Source organism: Petaurus breviceps, unplaced genomic scaffold (assembly GCF_028583685.1).
Source record: "Petaurus breviceps papuanus isolate PSGF00001 unplaced genomic scaffold, PetGlider_PUasm1.0 138, whole genome shotgun sequence".
Lineage (NCBI taxonomy): Eukaryota > Metazoa > Chordata > Mammalia > Diprotodontia > Petauridae > Petaurus > Petaurus breviceps.
In genome coordinates, this window is record NW_027185694.1 from 19,771,501 (window position 1) to 19,791,810 (window position 20,310).

General features: G+C 40.9%; 2 protein-coding genes across 4 annotated transcripts; one reads left to right on the top strand and one right to left on the bottom strand.

The window, feature by feature from the left end:
- Positions 1-1,110: 1,110 nt before the first annotated feature.
- Positions 1,111-14,273, bottom strand: ZNF75A (zinc finger protein 75A). Of its 3 annotated transcripts, none has more exons than XM_069106848.1 (7): positions 14,137-14,273; positions 11,506-12,058; positions 9,528-9,738; positions 8,624-8,715; positions 8,122-8,248; positions 4,458-4,568; positions 1,111-4,294 (listed from the first exon to the last, which is right to left on the bottom strand). In XM_069106848.1, exons 2-7 carry the CDS (start codon positions 11,947-11,949, stop codon positions 3,528-3,530), a joined length of 1,752 nt encoding a protein of 583 aa, XP_068962949.1. In that variant the 5' UTR covers positions 11,950-12,058; positions 14,137-14,273; the 3' UTR covers positions 1,111-3,527. The 3 variants fall into 3 exon arrangements, with proteins under 3 accessions (XP_068962949.1, XP_068962939.1, XP_068962955.1); XM_069106838.1 differs by having other exon boundaries at positions 14,028-14,165; XM_069106854.1 differs by lacking the exons at positions 9,528-9,738; positions 14,137-14,273 and having other exon boundaries at positions 11,506-11,551.
- Positions 14,274-14,284: 11 nt separating this feature from the next.
- On the top strand, positions 14,285-19,677 carry TIGD7 (tigger transposable element derived 7). The gene is made up of 2 exons (XM_069106880.1): positions 14,285-14,422; positions 16,231-19,677. Exon 2 carries the CDS (start codon positions 17,863-17,865, stop codon positions 19,522-19,524), a length of 1,662 nt encoding a protein of 553 aa, XP_068962981.1. The 5' UTR covers positions 14,285-14,422; positions 16,231-17,862; the 3' UTR covers positions 19,525-19,677.
- Positions 19,678-20,310: the final 633 nt, after the last annotated feature.

Below are 20,310 nucleotides of genomic sequence, written 5' to 3' on the forward strand. Positions count from 1 at the left end.
CCTGGTTTTTTCTCCTACCTTCCTGACCACTGCTCAGTGACCCTTGCTGGATCATCATATATGTTCTGCCAGTAGCTCTGTCCTGGGCCTTCTTACCTTTTCTCATTTTACTTTGATGATCTCCAGTAAGTTCAGTTAGTATTTCTATGTAGATGACTTTCAGCTCCACTAAATATCCACATGTTAAGATCCCTCTTGAATTCCAATCCAACTTGCTTCCTGGGTATCTCAGTCTTAATGTCCTATTATCTCAGATTTATCACGTTCAAAATGTAATTGATTTTCTTCCACTTGGACCCAAACCCGGCCCTGCTCCAAACCCCCTGACTTCTGTGGAGCATACCACTATCCTTTTGTCCTTCAGAGACACAATTTCAGACTCTTTCTTCTCTCCATCCCCCATATCCAATCAGTTGCCAACTGCCCTAGGTCAGGTCTCCGTTACCACTTCCTTGGCCCACTAACATTAGCTTTCTGATTGCTCTTTTGCTTTAGTCTCTCTCCCCAATCCTTACTCCAATATAGCTGACAAAAACAATCTTCCTAAAACACAGTTCAGATACTGCCATTCTTCTGGTCAAAGTATTTAATCAATTCCTTATTCCCTCTAGGATAAAATGCAAATGCACCAGCCTAACTTTTAAAGCCTTTCACAGATTGGCTCCAGACTCTTTCCACACTCACTGTTCCTCTCAGACATGCTATGTTCCAGCTGCGCTGAACTGTAGCAGTTTTCCAAACTTAACATTCACTGTCCATGCTGTGTCTTTGCCCAACCTCCCCCTTATGCCTAGAAGGTGCTCCTTCCTCACCTTTGCTTAGGTTCCTTCATGGATCAGTCCATGCCATGAACGCCTACAAAAATTCTTTCTGGGTCCTCCTAGTGGCTGTCACTGCTCTCTTCCTTCCTTACATTGCCTTTACTCATGTGTGTACATCCTGTGCCTAGTAAAACAAAAGGTAGCATAGTGTATTTTGCAAATAGTTGGTACTTACTCTTTATAGAATTGTTGAATGTTGAATGTTGTGTTACACCCTCTGGCCTCTGATAGAATATGAATTACTGGCAGTGCTGTAACCAGTGTTTGTCCTAGGCAGGTGCTTAATGTTCCCTGAATCAAATTAGAACTGCCTTCCAGACACTGCCAAAGTTCCCCCACCTTTACAGGGCCTCATTGTTTGCTTTTCTTTATTTTTATTTTTTGCAGACTCCTTGAAGCTCTAGTGGATAGTCCCTTACTTAGGATCAATCACTTCTGAGCCAGAATTCTTTTTTCTAGCAGACTTTTCCTCTACTTTCCCTTTAAGTATCCACCTGGCTGTGTCACAATGAATGAGAATGCCAAAGGGTGACAGTTAATAAGAAAAAGGTTACATTGCAGCTAGAGCAAGTGCTTTAATGTTGGCCGAGTAGTATATAAACACCAAATGGGGGGAAGCACTAACCACATGCCAGCAAGTGGTTTCATTTGGAGTACTTGGCTTAGATCTTTATCTTCATCCCCTGGGTTGTTTCAGAGGAGCCTAAATCACCTTCAAGAATCTCATTTTTGTCTTCATGCCTAACTGTTCATCAAGACAGAGGCTGAAACCTGAAAGCAACAAAGCTAAGAAAACAGAAATGTTCTGATTCACCCAGGGAGATGAGGAAGGAGAGTGAAGGGAGCAATATAGGATTGGGGAGAAGTAAATCTTAAACACAGCTTTCAGAAGGTGATATTGTGGGACAGAAAAACTCCTAGGAGGTCACAGCATCACATGACAGGTTATCCATCTTGGATAACTTTGTCCCTTTCGGATCTTGAAATGAGATTGAGTGCTAGAGGCAGGGAGGAAGGGGCATGGACCTAAGAATGCAGAAAAGGCTAAAAGTACCATGGAGAAATCATGGTTCAGAAAAGACTTTTCTACAGCCCTGGAACAGACTGATGGGAATTGGAATTAGTTCTTTCTACAAGTAGCTGTGTAGCCATGTGCTAGTTATAACCTCTAGGTTTTCTCATCTAAAATGAAGAGATTAAGCTAGCTCCTTTTGAAGGTCCTTTCAAATTCTTCAGTTCTGATTATGTGATTGTTATGCAAGGCTATGCCTAACTCAGCTCAGTCAGGAATGTACTCTGAATCGAGAATTCCCAAGAATTCTTTATTTGTATCCCCAGGACTCAGCATAGTCCCAGGGACAAAACAAGCACTTTAAAAATGCTTGTGGATTGACTCATTGATCTGCAGGTAGGTTCCTCACAACTTTACAAAACCATAAAAACTAACCAACCTACTGAACTTACTATCAGGAAACTTTTATTATGTGTACACTTGCGCGTCATGTAGAAAAAAATCAGACAGTTCCTGTCCATTAAGAGCTGATAAATGTAAGACAGTTAATACCAACATGTTGTTTTTCTGATCTTGCCACCATTTTGAACAATACCAGTTGCCAGACTATCCCCTTTGTTCACAGACGTTTCAAGTGCTCTCCACATCAGGAAGCTAAGTGATGACAAGATCCTGTCTGTAATAAATAAGTTTCCAGTTTCCCATGGAATCTTCATTAAAAGGTAACAGACTTGGAGCTGATGCTTTTTCTTTTGGGCCCTCGGCAAGTGCTCTTTTGCAAGGCTACTCTAGCCTCTTGTTCACTTTTCCAGGTAAGGACATTCCATACCTTCCCTTGTGAACTACTTCCAAAACCTGGCTCTATATTTACTGGAAAATTACTCCTGACATCTAATTGCAGTTCTTCCTGAGGTAAATTCCATCATTTTGTTTCATTTGAGATGGGGAATAGGTTGCTATCCATCATCCTCCATAAATTATCAGTTAAGAGACATAAGAGTTGACTTTTTTTGGTTACTTATCAACTTTTTCAGCAGGCTAAATAAGCAAAAAATGAATTGACAAGATTAGACTACTAAAGGTTAACAGGCTAAGGTAAGAAGTTAGAGTAGTCAGTCTTGTGAATGGTGTTTATAAGTAAGAAGCCCAGGAGAAAATCTTGTTGAAATGCTTGGAAAAATCATAATTTAGGATATTCCTGCTGCACAGAATTTAGAATAGGAATATTGAAATGAGAACTTCTTGTACTTGCAACAGTGAAGATGATTGCAAGTTTGTGCGTGCACGTGTGTGTGTGTGTGTGTGTGTGTACATGCACACCCTTTATTTTAGGAAATGCTATTTCTGAAAGTAATTATAACTTTTGTTTTTGAAAGTGGCAGGAAAGATTAAGACGCCATCAGCCTTCCTTTCCCCACTGTATGTGTACGAAGATTATTCTTTGGTTTCAGATAGCTTCTGCTATTTGAAGAGTTGGTTTTTGTATTTGGTATACTTATTTTGTCAGATACAATCCTAGTATAGCTGTCCTATAAAGAATTTTCTTGTCATAAAGAAGTCATTATGTACTAGAGAAATATTGCCATTCCCTCTTGCATAGTCTGTTTAAATTCTTTTTAGAGAAAAATGGGGTTTAAACTTTAACATTTTAAAAATATTGATAAATTCATATAAATCTAGGTTCTTTTAAGGTTTCAACTCCACTTGGAACTATCCTTCAGAACAAGGACACTGACTGTTTCCTTTTCTCTGTGGAGTTTCTGGTGTCTTAGAAGGCTTGAACGCCTACTGAAATTCCTCCCACACATGCTACACTTATAGGGCTGCTCACCTGTATGGGTTCTTTGGTGCTTAATGAGATGGGAGTTCTGACTGAATCTTTTTCCACATTCATGACACTTAAAGGGTTTCTCTCCTGTGTGTGTTCTTTGGTGAGTAAGAAGGTTTGTGTTTTGACTGAAGCTTTTCCCACACCAAGAGCATCTATGTGGCTTAATTCCTCTATGTGTCATCAAGTGTTTATTAAGATCTGAGCTCCATCGGAATCTTTTATCACATTCTTGACATTTATAGGGTCTTTCTTCAGTGTGGACTCTCTGGTGCTTAATTAGGTCAGAGCTAACTTTGAAGCTTTTCCCACATATATTACATTTGAAAGGTTTTTCTCCTGTACAAGCTTTCTTGTGGACATCCATGAGTTTTCGTAGACTTTTTTTCCAGGAAGCAAATTTCTTCCATCTTCCTACAGGTAAATTTTGCTGTGGCTTTCCTTCCCCATGCAGCTTTTCATGAACTTCTTTCAATTCTGCCCTCTGGAGAACTTTCTCATCAGTCTTTTTAGATATAGATAAAGTACTATCTGGTACTTGTACTTCTAAGGGAATATGATGTACTGCCTTGGGTTTTTCATTCTCATTGGCAGCCTTAACCTCATTAGGATAAATAGAAGAATCAGTCATTTCTATTTTGGGGAAAAAGGAAATCACAGAAAGAAAATAAATTACTGATAGGTGGTAAAAATAAATTAAAAAATAGAATTTCTTAAACTACTAAGACCCTGAAAACACTGAATAACAGAATATTTATTTCTGGGTTACTTTGATCCATTCTCATTCATTGCTCACCTGCATTAGAATCTTTTGGGATCTCTGTGGATTCCTTAGAATTTGTGATACATGGCTCTTCCTCTTGCTCCAAACAGGATATCAGTTCAGGTTTGGGAATCAGAAACAGAGCTGAGGAGAAGAAACAAGTAACAGTCACCTTGACAATGATCTGTTACAAACTTAGGAGCATATTTCAGGTGTGACTCAGTAATTCTTAGAAAATGTTATATGTTTCTAAGGAAGTGTGATAAACTAGCTGAGTTTCTTCAGCCTCACAACAGACCGCAATTTTGAATGTGCAAGATCTCAACTGCAATATCTCTTATAGGTTGCATGTGAAATAAAGGGACTGAGAAACAAATTATGTGGTAATAATAACTCACAATTCTATGGAACTTAACAATTCACAAACCACTTTCGTCACAATAATCCTGTGAAGTAGTTAGTTTTTATCTCCGTCTTACAAACAAAAAAAAGGAACGTATATTTTTAGATATCACATAGCTACTGAGTGTCAGAGACAGCATTTGATCCCTGTCTTCTGACCAAGGCAGGCACTATTTAACATTGCCTTTGAAGGATGGGCTATAGCATACTTTCCCCCGAATGCTCTATGTGACTCAGTGTATTTGTGGAGGAGGAAGAGGAGTAGCGACTAACCCCTAGAGAGTATCAGACGTCCCTATCTCTCAGATCAACTGGTTTGTAATAATATGCTTCAGCCTCTCAACTATGAAGGTAGATTGGATTCCATAAAAACGGGGACATTAAGAGGAAAGTTTAGAGGTCTATGACTTCCGTACTTGAGCTGGCTTAGGTAGAAGTATAGAAAGAACATATCCAGAGATATCAGTGTGGAAATAAAGTAAATGCTCAAAAAGAATTATTGTCCAATTTGTTCCATCCTCAAAATCGGTTTCATGAAATGGCGACCTGAAACTTAAATGTTTGGGGGATCAGAAATTGCCCAGCGCTGGCCCCACATGAAAAGGCTTACATGAATCAGCTTTTTTTATTTTTCTCTTTGTCATCAGGATCACTAGCATAAGGGAATGATGTAGAGATGAGGACTTTTATTTTTTGAGGAAGTGCTCTCTTGGAAAACATGTGATCCAGAAGAGACAATGCAAAATTCTAAATGTAAGACAGGTGAAATGCCCCAAATCCTCTATTTCAAGTTTGAAAAAGGGAATAATTAGAATTTGAAGCTTTGTGTATTAGAAGAAGAGTTCTGTGGTAGGCAAGTTTTTCCAAAAGGTGTGTGTATACATTTTTTTGTTTACAAATTTATTTAAATTTATTTCAAAATTATTTCTCTTCCACTTACCTCCCCCTGACATTAAAAAACAAAAGCAAACTTCTTGTAAAAATATGCAAAGTCAAGTGAAACATTATTGCATTGGCCATGTTCAAAAGATATGTTCCAGTTCTTCACATTTATTCTAAGAAAGGTGAGCATGGAAGCATAGCCAAGATGGCTGAGTGATGGGAAGCAGTGCAGTCAGCTTCCCTACATAAATTCTAATACACAGATCTGGAAAAGGCACACCACCAATGAGGAAATCCAGAAAATGGCAAAGTAAATCTTTGTCTGGCCGGGGTCAGCATAGGAAGACAGATAGAGAGGTGTGTTAACACTGGGGATGAGGTGAGACTAGGACTAGGAACCTGCCAGAGAATTTGACATTCTCAGGTAAAGAGGCCCTGGGCTATGTATGGAGAAATTTCAGAAGCCAGTAGCAGCAGCCATATATCTCAGGGCCAGGTCTCACTTTCAGCCTCTTGTCAAGCATGCAGAAGAATACACTCAGGAGGAATCCCAGACCAAAGGAGAGCCTATATTTAAACCAAAAAAAAAAAAAAAAACAACTTTCCAGCTGGCTGATGAGAGGCAGAGTCCAGAAGTGGTCTACTTCTCCACTGACCCAAAGTTAGGGTGGCAACTTGCAAACCTCAGACCAGGAAGGTCAGCAATCAGACATTGCCCTGGATCAGACCACTTTGGAAGCAGTGAAAGCCTACAGGTCCCCAGACTTTTCCTGAGATTCTAGAATAACATAACACTACATACCCTAAGAAATAAGCAACAAAACCAGCCAAGATAGACTTTCCCTCCAGAACTGTGGCAAAACTCAGCCCTAATATCTAGTATGAAGTCTGAATTCTAGAAGTAGGCTGGAAGAATTGGTGGGGAGGAGGGCAGAAAAACTACACCATAATGAACTATTATGATGGCAGGGTCTCTCAAGACACAAACACAAAAGAAGAGAATTATTCCAAAATATCTGTAACCTATGCCTCAGAGAAAAACACAATTTAGTTTAAACTCAAGAATCATTGAACTATCTAAACACCAGAACCAAAACAAAACAAAGAAAAGATCCTGTCGTACTATTTCAAGAAAACTGCCCAAATGTCTTAGAACCAGAGAGTAAAGTGGAAATCAAAAAATCCACTAGTCACTCACCTCCTGAGAGAAACCCCCCAGATTAAAACTCCCAGGAACATTATACCTAAAAATCTAGAACTTCTATGTCAAAGAAAAAAATACTATTAGCAACTAGAAAGAAGGAATTCAAGTACAAAAGAGTCAAGATCACATATGACTTAGCAGCTGGAAAACTTGGAATATAATATTCCTGAAAGCAAAGGATCTAGAATAACTTACCAAGCAAAACTGAGTATAATGCTGTGCAGGGGAAGGGGAAAGGAAGAAATTTTTATTAAAATAGAGTAATTCCAAGGATTCCTGTTGAAAAATCCTGAGCTGCAGAAAATCTCTGGTCAAACATAGGAATGAAGAGAAATGTAAAAAGGTAAACATTAATGAACAATGAGAAAGAACTAAGAAAAGATAAACTTTGTACATTGAAAAATGGGAACATAATACAAGTGGATCATCTGGTCTCTATTGTTATCAGTGTTCATAGAGGGAGCAATTAGACAAGGCCTGAAAGTGATTCTGTTATGTTTTGATGATCTTTAAACTATCTGACATAAATAGGCTGTACAAGTAGACATCTATATGAATAACAAGGGGTTGGGGTGAGCAGATGACACCTGAATCTCACTCTCATCTGAACTGGTCAGAAGAAGGAAGAATACATACACAGAGTTGGGTACAGAAATACATTTCACTCAACAGGGAAACAGGAGATAGAAAGAAGGAATGAGGAAAAATTAAAGGAGGGCAGATTAAGGGAGAGATTAGTTCCAAATAAAACAGATTCTAAGGATGTACAAAAATATTAATAACTTTTTGAGGTAGGAAAGAATAGGAATCTGAGAGGGTAGGGTACACATAAACTGGGGAATGGGTGAACAAGTTCTGGTATATAAATGAGATGGAAACTATTCTGTGGGACTCTGATCAGTATGATTTACAAACCAAGATCCCAGAGGACTAATGATGAAACATCCTACCCATCTCCTAATAATGAGAAAAGTGAAGGATTCAGAAGGCAGAATGAGACAAATATTTTTTAGGCCATAGCCAATGTAGAAATTTGATTTGACTGGCTATACATGTTTGTAATGGGTTTTTTGTTGTGTACTCAGATGGGGGGTGAGAGGTAGAGGAGGTGAGGCTTTGCTGATTAAAACAAATAAAATACATTCTATTAAAAGGTGAGCATATCAGAGAACCTCCCACACTTCAGCTTTAATATGAAGGAGTTCTTACCTACTGAAATCATATTGTTGTAAGTCTCTTGCATGACATCCTTATAGAGGTCCTTCTGAATGGAGCCCAATAACTGCCATTCTTCCTGAGAGAAATACATGGCCACATCCTCAAATGTCACAGGACCCTGAAATGAGAACAGGCCCCTGCTCACAACCTGTCACCAACCTGACCATTTAGTCCTTGGATAATGAATAAGACCCAAGGACATTAAATGTGTAAAAGAAATTCTGGAAGATGATGATGACGATATTGGTGCCTTATATGTAACCTCTGGGTAAATGGCAGGGAGAGGGCAGAAAGGAAGAAGTATGGAGGAGGCAGCCTAAATAAGCAACCTATGAGTTTCCCAGCTGCTCTGCATGACAAGGCCATTTATCCAGAAGATAAAATGAAATTTCCTAGAGGAACTATTCATGGGAAGTAAAGAAAGATGCTGACAAGGTCATGTTCAGTTAGGAAAAATGTGACTTGAGAAGGGACCTTGAGAACTGCAGCTCACCTGAGACTCAGGTATGAAGAATATAGATGCGACCTCCCAGTCTCTGGTAGATCTCTCTTCAGGAAGAACAGGAACCTTGTGAGCAGGCAGAACTGAAGAGGGAGAGAAAAGTCAGGGAGTAATGGTTCTATCTTTTGTGTTAGGGGACACCTTAGGTGTATTTCTGAAATATAAGAGATCCCTTGATTACTTCAGTAGGGCATGGGAAGAGGTGGCCTTCACACTGAAAATGAGAACAAATATTCCATCAGTCCAAAAGGAAAATGAAAAATAAAGTAGAAAATTTACAAATGGAGGCAATACTCCTTACCCCAATTCTGGCATACACTGTCATTTTCCCTCAATAAATGGCCATTTGCAAAACAATTAAATGGGTTTTTAATTGAAATTCACAGATTGATAGAATATTTCAGTTAGCTAGATACCCCTGTTATTTGACATGAAATTTAGGAGTTTGGCTTCTGTGTTTTTTTCTGGCAGTTCTAATACACATTGCCTTATGACTGTCTCGCTCCCCTAGAAAACTAAGACTTACCTACCAGGACCATGCAGTATCCTTCTTCCTTGCTCAACTTCCTCCCCTTTTTGATCTTTTCTGAAAGCAGAATCTGCAACACTGATCATTTCTACTTCCTACCCTGCCCTTAAGCACTTTGCTTCTCCTTCTTCACCCCAACAAACAGCCTTCCACTGTGGCTATGGGTGAGACCTGCACATCCTTCACTGCAGACTCCCTCTTCCCTGATGAACTGTGGTCTCCTCCAGGGTAAAGTTTTTGTTTTCTGCTTTTGTATCCACTCCAGTGTCTAGCACAGCTCTGGGCACCAAGGAAGTGTTCAATAAATGCTTGTTGACTGAATCTCACCACCCCTAAGAGGAGGAAATTATTGATGAAGCTCCTCACCCCTCTCCTGCACAGGCTGGAGCTCTTTTTCAGGGTCACAGCTCAGTGGTTCCTGCAGTTGTGGGTGGGCACTCCACAATTCCTCTTCCTGGAACACCCCCATACGCTGGGGCTTTGCTGGCTCCAGATGGAAGCTTAGTGCTTCCGATGCTCTTCCCAAGGGTGCTGCCTTCTCCGAGAGTGCCTCCTGTCCCTGCTCATGGACTGTAACCTGGAAATTAATCCCCATCCTCTATTACCACAGGGCTTGGGCTAGAGCAACACTTACTTTGGGGAGAGAGTAGTAGTTAGAGTTCAGTCCTTCAAAAAGAGATTCTGGGAAAAGTTAGGAGACAATTGCCTCAACATGATGTAGGGCCCTCCAAAAGAATTACCAGCGGAGTGCAACTTCTGACAGGTCCTACCAAAATAGAAAAGTTTGGGTATTAGCCTGGTGACAGGCATATAATCCAGTGTCTCAAGAGGAGCCTAGCCAAGTTTGGAGAACCTTGTCACCAGGACACTATTAACATTTATCACTAGGCGACAACATTTTTTTATGCAGTAACATATAGTTCCTTTACTGAGACTGAGTGTTTGTGACATACTGGCAAAAGTTACAGTAGCACCTATACATGATGAAGTCACAGATCTTTTGAAATGCTAGTCAGTTTTCTTACTATTCTTTTTTTTTCTCTTGGTTTCCCCATGAAGCCAGATCCTTCATTCTGGCTCCTGCTCCCTACATATACAACCATCAAATTTCCATTTGGGAGTGGGGGTGAGGGTGTTGGAAGGAGTGAGGGAACTGGTTCCTTTCCCATGTGGTCCTGTTGAAGCATTCATGGTGCAAAGCATGGATCTAGACCTGAGCACACAAGACCCAAAGATTGTGCCCGATGTGTTCCAGGATGGGGCCCAGAGGGAATGGGGGGGATTCTGCTGTCTGCCATTATCTTCCTAAGGGCAATGGCTCATTTTTCTATGCAGGCTACTAGAGGAAGAAAATTACTTTTTATGCTCCCAGGAAATGAGTTGCCTGGTGTAGAGTAGAGATGAACTTAGTATATATATTTTCTTTCCCTTCATTGGATTTTTCCGGTTTTCTTATCTTTCCAGTACCCTTTTTTTTCTTTCTCCTTTTGTCTGATGCTTTTCTGAAGTTGTTTGCTTTTTCCTTTCCTTTTTTTTTTCTTTAACATTGTTTCTTCTCCCCTTATTTTTATTCCTTCCTTGGTTATTTTTATTTTCTCTACTGGACCTAAGGGAATTCAAGTCTTGCCTTCTTGATCGACCTAGATTGTGCATTAGCTCATCCTCAATCTACCTAGGTCCAATCAACTCCTATATATCATCAGAATTCCCTCAGTGTCACTACTATCCACATTACTAGTTCATACCACCAATTTTTTATTTTTGTATTCCACCTGGCCATACAAACTCCTATGGAAACAATCCCAGTGTCTTATCTTCTTGTGATACTACAAACATAGATGAATTGAATAAAATGAAATACTACTTTTTTAAACAGAAAATAAGTAACCCTAAGTATCAGAGGGCCTAAGTTGGAAGACCAAGTATGTGACAGACAGGTCACTGGACAACAGCCCTTACAAACATCCCTCTGTTCCACCACCTCCTAGTAAACTTGCTAGTCCCATATTGGGCTGATCTCGGTTAAAGACTCCAATAATCCAGGACTTGGAATTTCTGATAGGAAATAAAGTGAAAAGACACTGCAAAAAATAAAACACTTGATATTAGGACCAACATATAGTTAAGGCCATGGCTGTGGCCCTAAAATAGGATAGATGAAGTTCCCTTTACTTCTCTAGAGGAAAAGGAAACTTCTGAGATTTCAGTAGCATGGACAGATGTCCTGAGCACTGACTCTCACTAATGAGAAAGTCTTTTGCCATAAGAACATGAATTTGGAAAGTTTGGGGGAATAAGAGTGATATTTTCTATCTCACCCTCCATTTTTCAACTTTTCTCATACCTCATTGTCCAATTCAGGAATGTTCTTTCTGTCTCCTTTGCTCTGTTTTATAAGTGTACTCTGCAAATCTTCTACCAATGTCACTGCCTCCTTGATGTTCCTTGGGGAATGCTTTTGAACCCTGGTCTTTGTCTCCTCAGGCAGAATATTCATAAACTGTTCCAGCAGCAACAGCTCTAAGATTTGCTCCTTTGTGTGGATCTCTGGCTGCAGCCACTGGTGGCAGAGCTCCCTAAGTTGGCTAAGGGTCTCCTGGGGGCCAGCTGACTCCTGGTACTGGAAGCTCCTAAAGCGCTGTCGGCAGCTCTCAGAAGCAGCTTTATCATTCTGTAGGGCAGATTCCTGATTCTGGATTGAATTCTCTTCTAGGTTTTTTTCTTTCTCCCATAAAGCCTGGATCTGAGGGTTCAGATCTGCAGCCACCATTAGCTCTATGGCCATCATCCTGTTCAAAAAGTTTTACTCTTGCTTTCAGTGGCCCTGCTGTGGTGCTCACACTTCCAGTGCTAGGTGAGTATCTCTTTTCTGGTATAAGACTAGGACAATCTTCTTCCTAGGGGCAGATTGAAAAATATGAGAGTCAGCAAGGAAGCCTCAAGAAGCATTATTCATTTGGAGCTCTCTGGGAGCCCTAAGCAGTCTCCACTCTGACATTCTATAAGAATGGTGATAGTTTGTACCTTGTTTTCTGTTGTTTTCTTCCTGCCTGACTTCCAAACATCACCCTTCTCATTATATTTCTATTCACCTAAACTTCCAACATCTAGAAAGTCAGAAGATCATTTACCTTACAGTATTCAACAGATTACTACAAGAAAAATAGCTTTGGGATTAGCCAAAGAGTTCATTTATCCTTTTGCCTACTAGCAATGATCCCAGAAAGACAGAAATATCAAACGTTGATGCTTGTAAATATGAAGTTTTCACAAAAAATCGTTCACAAAAAAATAATCCCAGGGGGGAACCTTGATGCTCTCACCTTGATCTTCTCACTGTTGTAAAGATGAGATTCAGCTTACTCATTGCTATCTGGAGAGGCTATCAGCTACAGCAATAGACTGTGGATTTAAAATTAGGAAACTTGGGTTTGAGTCCCAGGTTCAAGACATACTAGGTATAAGAGTATAATCTTTCTGGGTCTCTGGTCCTTTATCTGTAAAATTGGGGATAATGATACTTATACTTGGTATTTCAAAGAATTGTTGTGGAGAAAGTTTCATAAAATCTAAAGTATCATGTAAATATGGATTATTTTGCTATTAATATTTTCACTAGATTGAGGATATCTCATGTGAAAAAATAAAGCCAAGAGCAGAATATGAAGAACTAGGGAAGAAAATTGGCCTTGAAAGCAGACATTCCCCTGCTAGTCATTCTGGCTGGATACAGTGCCTGGAAAGTACCCCACAGCCTGTTCCACATGGGGCCCAGCTCTACTAAGCTCTCAAAGAGCTGGTATCTGTGATCACAAAACTTTTGTCAAATTGGCTGTATGTACACCCCTTTAGTCACAGCCTGCATACATACAAGCAGCAGCAGCATTCAATGAGATACCACCTTTCAAGGTCTGTGGGCTACCTGCCACCAAAAGTTTATCCAACAACCTAGGCCACACCACTGTGTCCCCAGTTCCCAAAACCAGTAGAGAAGACACCTGTGGTGCAGAAGAATTTGCTGCTACTGGAGAGCTAATGACCCTGCTCTGTCTACCTGTGTGCCCCTGGAAGTGACTGTCTGGAAGGGGAATGAGAATGTGTGAGTGGCCTCTCACAGAAGCTTCTCGTCAGTTTCTGGTCACTCGCATGCTCCGCACAGGAATCTCTGCTGTACCACTTGCTGTGGGACACTTTACCGCCCTGAAATTGCAGGCTTATTCAATTCCACATATTTATTAAAGATCGGTTCCATCCTTGGTAGGCACTGAGCTAGAGGAATATGAGGGATCAAATAAGGTTTTGTGTGTACGTGTCTGTGTGTAGACACACGTATAGAGAATACGGCCAAGTCCCTGAGCCTGTTTTCTCATCTGTAAAAGAGAGAGTGCGGGGACCACACATCGCTAGGGAAAAGTGGGCAGCTATTATTCCCAGTGAGCTAGCCCCGGCCCCCACGGGTCCGCGGGCAGACAAATCCCTCCGTGGGCAGCCTGGACCTTCCGGTTCTCAGTCCAGAGACAGTTCAAAGGGCGGCGTGTGAAGTACGCCAGGGCCCAGCAGGGAATCAGCAGCTCAGCCCCTAGATCCCCTCCCTCCATAGCCAGCCCCCCGGACCCCGCGAGACGTCACCGCAGGTGGTCACGTCAGTTTGCGTCACGTCCCTTCGGGGGAGGGTCGTATGAAACCAGGGCCGCATGCAGCCAGAGGCGAAAGAGAAACTCCGCGGTAACCTCCGTCCTGCCTGGCCACCCCAAGCCCCGCCCGGCGCCGGGGCTGTAAGGAGGGGCTGCTGACTCTCCAAATTCATTACTCCCGCCCACCCTGGCCGGCGCCGCTCCCGCGGGTCTCCCCGCCGCCGTCTCTTACCCCTTCCTAAGGCAGCGTCCTGTTGACTAGGCCCTGACCGGACCCGGAAGTGACGCTCTGCCGACGCCTGCCCGCTTAACCCGGCCGGTCCCCTGGTTCCCTTCCGTACCTGTGTGCGGGGCCTCCAGGGTGTTAAGATTCAGAGGTCGGAGGGTGGGGGAAGGTGTAAATGTCACTGATTACCGGGTCCCGCCCGGATCCTAGAGAGGTCCCGGAAGTGTCTCGTCATGTGGTGCCGTGTGTAGAGGACTGCTTCCGGGTTTTAGGGCTCTCTGTGTCCCGTTTTGACGGCGCTCCGCACTCGGCTTCCCCGATTCCTCTGCTTTGGGAGGGAGGTTGAGGGGGCCTGGCAGCCGATCGGAAGGATTTCTGCGGCGGCCGCGGAGCCTCTCCTGGTAAGGGCCCGTGTCTCGTCCTCAAGGTCTACCATCCTTATCCTCTCAGGCCCCGCCACGGCCTTGTTCTTCTTGGGGCCCAGGCTTGCCGGCGGTTAGTGAGTTAGTGAGACTCCGACGCCCCAGGGTCAGCAGGGCCCGCCCTTGATTTAAGCAGACAAACCTCTCGTTTCTGTGATGCCATATGGCGAAAAGCTGCTGCTTTTCACCTTCGCTCGATCTCCACGTAAAAGCCCCGACTTGGGGGGTGCAGAGCGTGTTCCTTTTACGGAGGAGAACGCGGGTCCAGGGAGGTTGAGGAACTTCCACAACCTCGGAGGAAGTGAAAAAGGGTAGAGCCGCGGCGCGGGGGTGGGGGGTGGCTTGTCCCGCCCTCCTCCCTGCTCTGTAGCCACCTGTTTGGGAGGTGGAATTGACGTAAGGCAGCCGAGAAACGCCTGTGGGGAAATTGATGCTCGGCCAGTTTGCTGCAGGCTGGAGAACACCGTGGGGCGTGACTTAAGCCCTTAGGTTTTTTGCCTGCCTTGGGGAGACTGGAGGTGTTGTTTGGCACTAAGAGGCCTTCAAAGGGAGCACTTTACTGCACCCTCCTGAACAACAGCCTGCGAAGCTCTGACTTCTTTAGCTCAAGGAAGATAAAAAAAACAAAACTGGGCACTGTTAGTAAGTGTTGAATTAAGGGTATTGGGAGAGGCCCTTTAAATGATGATTGAGGCTGTCTCTTGGCAAACAAGTTTTAGCTAAAGGAGAGAGAGAGAAGGGAGGGAAAGAATGTGGAAAAGAGAGAAATACGCTCTCACTTTCTCAGAGTTCTTTGTTATTTTTGCCTCCTTGTGCTCTCAACTTCCAAAGTTTGCCATTGAAGTTTCTCCTGTTGGGAATCTGGGGGTCATCCCAGTTCATGCCGTGTCTTTGGGTCTCAATTCTCTATAAAATGAGAGAATTGGCTTGTCATGGATCCCTTTGGCAATATACTGAAATCTGTGGGCCTCTTGTCACAATATTGCTTTTAAATGCTTAAACAAAATACATGGGATTACCAGGGAAACCAATTATATTGAAACACAGTTGTCAAAATACTAAACAAGTTCACAGACCTCAGGTTAAACACTTCTGTGGGAGAATAACTATTTTAGCATCCCTTCTGCCCTGAAGTCAGGACCCGAGTTCAAATTCTGCCTCAGATACCTGACACTTAACTAGCTTTGTGACCTTGGGCACAGATCCCTTCTAGCTCTGAAGTCCTATGAATTTTTGAATTGCTGTGATGTAATCAAGACAAGTGCATTCAATGTGTAGTTTCACTGCTGTGCTTTTATCTTTATGTTTTATAGCATTCATGTGGTAGTTTGCTAAGTAGAGTGAATGAATTGAGTGAATATAGAAAATATGGAATATATATAGAAAAAATATAGAATATATAAAAAAAATAGAAAAATAGAGTGAATCCTTGACTGAGGAGCAGAATTATTTTTACTTCTTTCTATTCAATGCTAAATTATGCTTGATTGTCAAACCTATGTGATTGGCTTTGCAAAAACTCCTGTATGTTGGTCAGTGAGTTAAGCTATTATCAGAGACTTTCATGTCCTATGTGATCTTCTCCATTCATTAGAACCTAAGGTAATCTCTTAAGGCTAAAGTGAGGAATCAATCATAAATCTTTAGTATAGATTTCCTACATGAGAGACTTAAGAGAAATCTACACAGCTGGAAAATGAATTTGAATCAGTTATCCTTAAGGGAAATAAAATAACTGAATTGTCAATCTTTAAGTCATTTCCTGACACACTTTTCTTTCTTCCCAGTCCATCAAATAGAAGACAGCTACAATTTCTGTACCCTCTTATGTCTTTGTGGATCAGGAGTGAGAACAAGCAGAAGATTTATGAAAACTGAAATTACAGTTACCAAAAAGACCTGAAGAGATTGTGCTAAAATGGAGGAAAGACAGTGAGAATGAAAGAGTTGTGGAAAAATCCCCTAGTTGAGAGACTGTATGAACTCACTCCCAAAGAGAAGGATTTACAAAAAAGAATAGACCAAAAATTTCAAATTAAATCCTTAAAAGTGCCTTCTATCTGATAAAAATTGTTATGATCTTTACTCCAACTCACCAGAGTCTACACTGAAGAGAAATAATAAGTGTCCCAAATATGAGAAGAGTTTTTCTTAGAACTCTACAGAGATTCACCTCAAGGAAATCAAGTCAGAGAAGAAATCTTTCAAATGTTCTAAGTTTGGGGAAGCCTTTTAAAGCTTTCAGACTTGGGCACCCCAATACTACCATACTCTGAAACATTATAAACATCCAAAGTCTGGGGAAGATCCTTACTGAAAGCTATACTTCGGAGTAATTCATTAGAGACCCCACATTAAGATAAGAAAAAAGAAGCCCAGACCATGGTATAATGGAAAGAGCACTGTACTTAGGTCAGGTCATTCTGACCATTACTATTTATGTGATTTTAGGCAAGTAAATATCTGTGGAACTCATTTTCCTCATTTGTAAAGTGGGAGGTTGGACTAGGTGATCTCTAAAATCTTTTCAACCTCTAAATCCAGTGACCCGAGTGTGGGAAAAGCTTCACTCAGAGCAGAAATGTCATTACCAACAATGAAATTAATAATCAAGAAATACAATAAACATAAGAGATTTATCAAGACATGTTACTGAATATGGTAAAGTTGTATTTACTTTGATACCAGGCTGCTTTATTGACTGCACTCTTCAGCAAAATGTCCTCTATCTCAAGTTCTGAGAACAACAAAATAGCACATATGGCAGGTCATGGAAGACTAAAGACCTGTTTCAGGTTATTAAACAGTTGCCTCATTAGCTGTATTTATTGAATTGTACTAATTTTTTTTTTTCTTTTAGCAGTGAGGTGAAGCCATAGCATCAGGAAAGAAAGAGAAAGATTTGATCTTAGTCTACCAACTGGTGCCCTCTCTTACCCTCCTTTCAACTCCCTTTTAGAGACTCTTGTCATCCTTCGGTTTTTCTTTGCTTATACCTCCTTCCTCTTCTATGCTCTCTCTTGTCCTATACAACTTCTTCCATGTGGGGTTAGATAGAGGGTTCCAGGGTGAATTAGGAGCTTCTTTTCTTCCTGGTTGTCTATACTTGAGAAGGACAAGAAGTGAGAGCATACTGAAATGGTCCTGAAAGTTCACTAGTATAATACTATAATAATAGTAGGGAGGAGGAGGATCCCCAATAGTGGCAGTTTTTAAAAGCCATGACAGGGGGCACTTCTGATGCTCATTGTTAGGTCATTATCTTTCCACATATCTTTACCACCTGAAGTTGCCATTCTGTCAGTATTTGAGTACCAGTATCTGTGTCTTTTTTTTTTCAACTTTTTACATTTTGTCATCCAATATTGCTGTTTCTCTCCCAGCTTCTCTTGTTTCTCTATATTAAAGTAATATTCATTATGAATAAGAGAGGAAAATATACAACATTGAATTTAGAGGAAAAAATGAAGGTCTTGAGTAGAATTGAATCTGGGCACTCTCTTAAAAGCGTAATGGATGAATTTGGAATCAGTAAATCAACATTTTATGACATTAAAAAAAATAAAAAATTAATTTTGGACTTTGTGTTAAAGCAAGATATGCCATTAGTCGGAGCAGAGAAAAGAAAAAGAACAACGGGTGCGAAATATGGTGATGTTGATGATGCAGTGTACATGTGGTACCAACAAAAGCGTTCTGCTGGTGTTCCTGTTAGAGGGGTGGAACTCCAGGCTGCTGCTGAGAGATTTGCACAGTGTTTTGGTCGAACAGATTTCAAAGCCAGCACTGGTTGGCTTTTCAGATTTCGAAATAGGCATGCAATAGGGAACCGAAAAGCGTGTGGGGAACAGATTCTGAGTTCAGTTTCAGAAAATGTTGAACCATTCAGACAAAAGATAGCCATGTTTATCAAAGAGGAGAGATTAAGTCTGGCTCAGGTGTACAATGGGGATGAGACAGATCTCTTTTGGAAATCAATGCCAGAAAATATTCAGACAAACAAAAAAGATATATGTATGCCAGGACGGAAAATAAACAAAGAACGATTGTCAGCTCTTTTGTGTGCAAATGCAGATGGGACCCACAAGTTGAAGTCAGTTATTATTGGAAAATCAAAGCAGCCTAGGTCTGTTAAGGATGATGTGAATGCTTTATCAGTGATATACAAATCCAGTAAAGATGTCTGGTTCACCAGAGAATCATTTTCAGAATGGTTCTTTCAAAATTTCATTCCCGAAGTTAGAGACTTTCAGCTTAATGTCCTGAGGTTGGATGAAAAGGACATAAAAGCAGTGTTACTTCTAGACAATTCTCCAGCCCATCCTTCAGCTGAGTCTCTAATTAGTAATGATGGGAGAATCAAATGTATCTTCTTCCCCCCAAATACTACATCATTGATTCAGCCAATGAATCAAGGTGTGATCTTGAGCTGCAAACGACTTTATAGATGGAAGCAGCTTGAAGAGAGTCTGGTAATCTTTGAAGAGAGTGATGAAGAACAGGAAACAAAAGGAGAAAAAACAGTCACAAAAATCAAAGCTTATAACATAAAAAGTGCGATTTCTAACTGGGCAAAGAGTTGGGATGAAGTAAAGCAAATAACAATAGCAAATGCATGGGAAAATCTACTTTACAAAAAAGAACCAGAATATAATATTCAAGGCTTAGAAGATGGTGATTATAGAGAAATTCTTGAACGATGTGGTGACCTGGAGACCAATTTAGATGATGTCAGGGTGTGGTTAACTGGAGATAATGAAGCACATTGCCCCCCCAAAATGGAAGGTGTTACTAGGAAAGTTACCCAGGAAAAAGGGGCTGTTGAAGAGGAGGTAGAACAACATTCAGCTAAGTTTAAATTATCCAGTGTTCAAGAGAATTTGGACTGTCTTCTTGACTTTGTTGATGCTACTCCAGAGTTTCAAAGATTCTATTACACACTGAAAGAGATGCAACAAGAACTAATTAAAAAACAATCCCAGAGAAGAGCCTACTCTAAACTTGGTAACTTTTTGAAACCAAGGGTTTGTAATATTAAAGATTCCTTTAATTTGCCTTCAACTTCTGGGTCCAGTAATTGAATCTTCCATGTAAAAAGACTTGTATTTGTTATCAGGCTTGGTGTGAATTGTAATTTTTTTCAATAACTTACCTCACAGATGAGTGCCCATTTATATCTTTAATTTATATTGTGTATATTACTTGAAAGTAATAAATTTCCATTTCTTTAAAAATGTTCTTCACTTTGAACATTTGCTGCTTCAGACAGTGGAGGTTTCATAGTGCTAAAAGAAAATGCATTGAGCATGATGTGATAAAATTTTTCATCCAAATCCTAATATTTCCTATCAGGATAATACACAAAGAGCAAGAGGTAGAATTGTTACCAAGTAAATGTGATAGAAAGATATGGTGGTGAATATTTTTTCATTTGAGACTTTTTAAAGTATATATCACATGTATATCACTGTGCTGGGCACTGGGAGAAGTACAAAATTAATGTAAGACAATGTTTCTGCACTCCTGGAGCAGTCAGGTAAGGAAATAAGATACACAATTACCTAATATAAAATCACAAATGTGCAAGAAACATGCAAACAAATGAAACTCAAAGGGGGAAAGGTCATTATTTGGAGGAAAGGCTCCATGGAAGAGATGCCATTTTAAGGTAGACTTTGAAGAATGGGTAGCAATTCAGTAGGTACAAGGCACATATAGATAGCAGAGGTAGTTCCCTCAGACATTGGAATAGTATGAGAAAATAAAGGTATGTTGGTGAGAAGGCATAGTTCATGTGTGAGGACAGCAAGTAGCCCTGCTTGACTGTATTTATATAGAGTTCTGGGAGGGAAAAAATGTGAGCTAGG

Coding starts and splice junctions, on each gene's coding strand:
- ZNF75A (XM_069106848.1), bottom strand. CDS start 11,949: ATGATGGCCATAGAGCTAATGGTGGCTGCAGATCTGAACCCTCAGATC. Junction 8,716..9,527: donor CCAGCCTGTGCAGGAGAGGG/GTGAGGAGCTTC, acceptor CTCCCTCTTCAG/TTCTGCCTGCTCACAAGGTT. Junction 4,569..8,121: donor CAACAATATGATTTCAGTAG/GTAAGAACTCCT, acceptor TCTTCTCCTCAG/CTCTGTTTCTGATTCCCAAA.
- TIGD7 (XM_069106880.1), top strand. CDS start 17,863: ATGAATAAGAGAGGAAAATATACAACATTGAATTTAGAGGAAAAAATG.